This window comes from Austrofundulus limnaeus, unplaced genomic scaffold, assembly GCF_001266775.1.
Source record: "Austrofundulus limnaeus strain Quisiro unplaced genomic scaffold, Austrofundulus_limnaeus-1.0 Scaffold117, whole genome shotgun sequence".
NCBI lineage: Eukaryota > Metazoa > Chordata > Actinopteri > Cyprinodontiformes > Rivulidae > Austrofundulus > Austrofundulus limnaeus.
Window position 1 is genome coordinate 1,272,960 of NW_013952519.1, and position 3,765 is coordinate 1,276,724.

The 3,765-nt window shown below is 38.4% G+C and overlaps 1 protein-coding gene across 2 annotated transcripts in view; it reads left to right on the forward strand.

The window, feature by feature from the left end:
• The window catches only part of sh2d3cb (SH2 domain containing 3Cb), a 55,870-nt gene that overhangs the window by 50,190 nt on the left and 1,915 nt on the right, over positions 1 to 3,765 (forward strand). For both annotated transcript variants that reach the window (XM_014014628.1, XM_014014629.1), the window contains 2 exons: positions 582 to 697; positions 1,704 to 1,875. In XM_014014628.1, the coding sequence (XP_013870082.1) occupies positions 582 to 697; positions 1,704 to 1,875 (288 nt within the window). The remainder of the gene's footprint in view (positions 1 to 581; positions 698 to 1,703; positions 1,876 to 3,765) is intronic.

Below are 3,765 nucleotides of genomic sequence, written 5' to 3' on the forward strand. Positions count from 1 at the left end.
CATGTCATTAGCACCTCTAGTAATATATTTACTGAGAAAAATGTTGACGTGTTCAATACTTATTTTACCCGCTGTATATTCTGAGCTAATTGCGCAAGATCTTAGTTTAAAGAATTGCCAGTAACTATTTAAAGTGAACTCTGTTTGTTCTCAGTGTGAATAAATTTTAAGTAACCTTTCAGGAAATAATTATTGGAAAAACATCCACAACTGATTCACTTTGGGAGCCAAACTAATTCAAGATGGCCACCACAGCCAGCTGGTATTGAAAAAATGCTAAAATGGCTTTAATTTTTCTCACCACTAAATGAAGTAGGTGACTGTTTTCAGACTGAAGCACTAATCACCTTACATAAGAGGGGTTTAGTTTTCAGAAGCAGAAAAGGTCATTTATCCAACCTGGAATGCAAAAGTCTTAGTTTCAAACGACATAATCACAACTCCACCTCAGAGTGGCTGTTTTAGCAACCAGAGAAAACCCACGAGTGCACAGATTGAACGTTCAAACTCCCCTCATGAAGGTTCCAAACATACACAAACATGTCAGTTTTCCAAAGTGTCTAAAATAGTTTGTTTTCTAGGTGGCGAGAGTTTTGGAGGTGACTCCAGAGATGCAAAGGATGATGGGAGTTAGTTCAGGGACAGAGCTGCTCACGTTGCCACAAGGCCAACAGTTACGACTGGACCTGCTGGAGAGGTGAGCATGCTTTATTACACACGTGACAGGTTTAATTACAGATAAAATGGACACTAAACTGGGGGTTTCATTTGTTGCAATCTGAAAATTGTGCCACAAGATTTACTTTGAGTTTTTGGGGGGTTTCACTCAATAAAAGCTGGGTTAAGTTATTTGCCCTGTGACATGAAATCCTATAAAAGGATAATTTATTTAGCATAAAGAGTGTGTGTTTGGTGGTTTATTTCTTACAGTTGTAACAAAGACTTTTGGCAATAATTCATAGCTGAGTGGCATCAACTGGAGGTACCAGAAACTCAAACCAAGAGTCAATAACAGTAAAATAAGCTGTTTGGCAGAGAAAATTTGCAGGTTTTTCATGTGTGCAACTCACATACTCAGCTCTACTGCTCATCCCACAAATACATGTTCCTTACAAATGTGGCACCATTTAAAAGGGAAATTAACAGTCTTTCCGATGGAATTAGACTTATTGCCAAGAAGCATCGTTACAACAAAAAAGTAATCTACCAAACACAAATTTCCTTACTTTTTGTCCTCAGTTCACTTAATTTAAACGCATTTATTAAAACACAACACAACAAGGAACCTGCAGAAAACTGTCCTGGGAGCAGCTGTAAGCAACAATTTAAAATGTAATTAAAAAGAATAAAATGTAATTTATCGCGAGAATAAGTATTTGCTTTCATTGAGCTTTGTTGCAACTGGAAAAGAATTGTTTTAAAATCTTTATTCATCAACTTTTTTGTTGTGTTGTCATTTTTTTCAAGGATTCAATAAAAAGCTACATTTAATGGTTTATATCAAAGTTAAAAACTAAACTTTTTTATTCGCTCATGTGCTTGCTTTCATTATAATTATAATAATTGATTATAATTAGGTATTATTTTCTTGGTTTTGGAGACTAATGCAGTTTTTTTTCATATTACCTGATTCATAAAATCATAAAAACTTCATAAAACTTTAGCTTTATCTGCCCTTCTTATTTTTTTCTGTGTTCCTGCAGGTTTCAGACCATGGCCACTGTGTTTGCAGTAAACCTGTTGGGCTGCACGGGTACCACTGAGGAGCGGGCCGCTCTGCTTCATAAAATCATCCAAATCGCCGCTGAACTGAAGACCACCCTGGGCAACCTGTTCGGCTTCGCTGCCGTCATGAGAGCGCTGGAGCTGCCGCAGGTGAAACACGAGGCTGATCTTAGTTTTTATCTTTATTGGTGGGGTTGTTTGAAACAGGAAAGAGCGAGGTGACATTTACCAAAGGTCTACTGGCAGAGATGGAACTGGGTAACAGTTCGATAAAATCAACTGTTATTGATGATGAAGCCGTCTCCAATAAAATACAGAATTTAACCCCTAACCCACTGTGACTAAGATATACTGTTGAACAGGGACAATATTATCTCTTAGTGGGGTAATAATCTGTTCATTTCGTGTTCCTGTCATAAGTAAAACTTTTACCCTCTAAAAGGAAGATTTATCAGATAAGTTTTAACCTTTGTGAGCAACCAGACAAACCGTCGCTGTTAATTCACACATTTTCCACATTTTAAAAGGATTTTGTAACAAAACCACACTTTAGTTTCCTGTTTTACTTTGTTAAAGAGGATCCTTGAACAAGTTAGGATACATCTGTAGGTGATACAAAACGTGTTCATTTGATTTTCCCTGTTTTAAATAAATCTATCTATTTAATTCACAAAATGAACGTCTGATAGTGAGATTTCCCCTTTTCAGTCCTGCAGAAACACTTGAAGCTGAGCATCATGAGGCTGTTTTGAGCTGTTATTGCAAATAAGCTGCTGTTGGCAACGCCCTCCCACCTTTTTGTTTACATTAGCTCCGCCCTCCCAACAGTGTTTATGTTAGAACTTCAGATACATGAAAATGGCTACTAGTACAAGCAGGTGCACAATCAGTGCATCTGCATGTACTGTATCTGCAGTACATGTTGCCCTGTGGGCAGAGATGGCCCTACCCATAATTGATGAGGTTGGTGTGTGGGCGGAGTTTTTCTTAACTGTGATTGGTCATGTGGGGCAACTTAAAAAAGGAAGTAAAGTCATTAGTAAAATAATATGATTTATTGACTGTCTGTACCATTTAAAACAGAAAAATGACTCAAATAAAAATCACTGCTGACATGTTAATATCATTTATTAACTTCAAATTTCACACAGCAAGCACCTTCCGTATGAAAGAGTCCATCGTAAAATTATTTGTGCCAACTACAACTTTCTGTTCTATATTATTCTTTCTATTTCCATATTGGTAATATTGCTAGAACATTGCCATCAAAAATAAAAGTAAGCCACGCATCTCTGTTCTCCATGACGGTTGTAAAAACAGCAGAACTTGGTTGTCCTGTAATGAAGTGGGCGGAGTCTCCGCTTGGGTCACCAGGTGAGAGGCTGGGCTCGCCTTGGCATTGCTCGGTTACAGGGATTGTGACGTAACAGTCTGTGGGTTTTTGAAACACTTCCTTTGCTAACACTAACAAAACATTTATATATTGTCAAAATACAGCTGGGAGTATTATTTTTTTTTTGTTACTTGGACTGTTTGAAGCATAAAAACATGTAAAAAAGTGAATTTTACATAAAGGCGATATTATGTGCTTTCCAAGCCTATGTAGGGGTCACCTCGAGTCAAATTATCAAGGAACTATCTTGGACTCTCAGTCCTCTGATGGGCCTTCGAATGGACAAAAACTCTGTTCCACTTAGAACTGTATTTAGGCCACCTTCCTTCTAAATCAGATAAAAACAGAAGAATCGTCTCTTATTTGATTTAGTGTTCTCTTAACAGAAAGTATTACGCATTTTGATAATCAGAGAATGTTTATCAAAGTTACAGGAGAAGAGAGGACAGATCTCTTTTCTCCCTCAGTATGATTTCAGCTATGGCTGTGTCCAAAACGACAGGCCGGGTCCTCCGGAGGACCCAGACTCCCTGGTCTCGGCGGGCCGGGTCCTTGGTAGACCGGGAAGACCGGAAAAAAAGAGGCTGTGGATTTGGACGGTCTAGCCTCCCCTCCTTACCCCAGCGTACGTCTTGTCACCTAGCAAC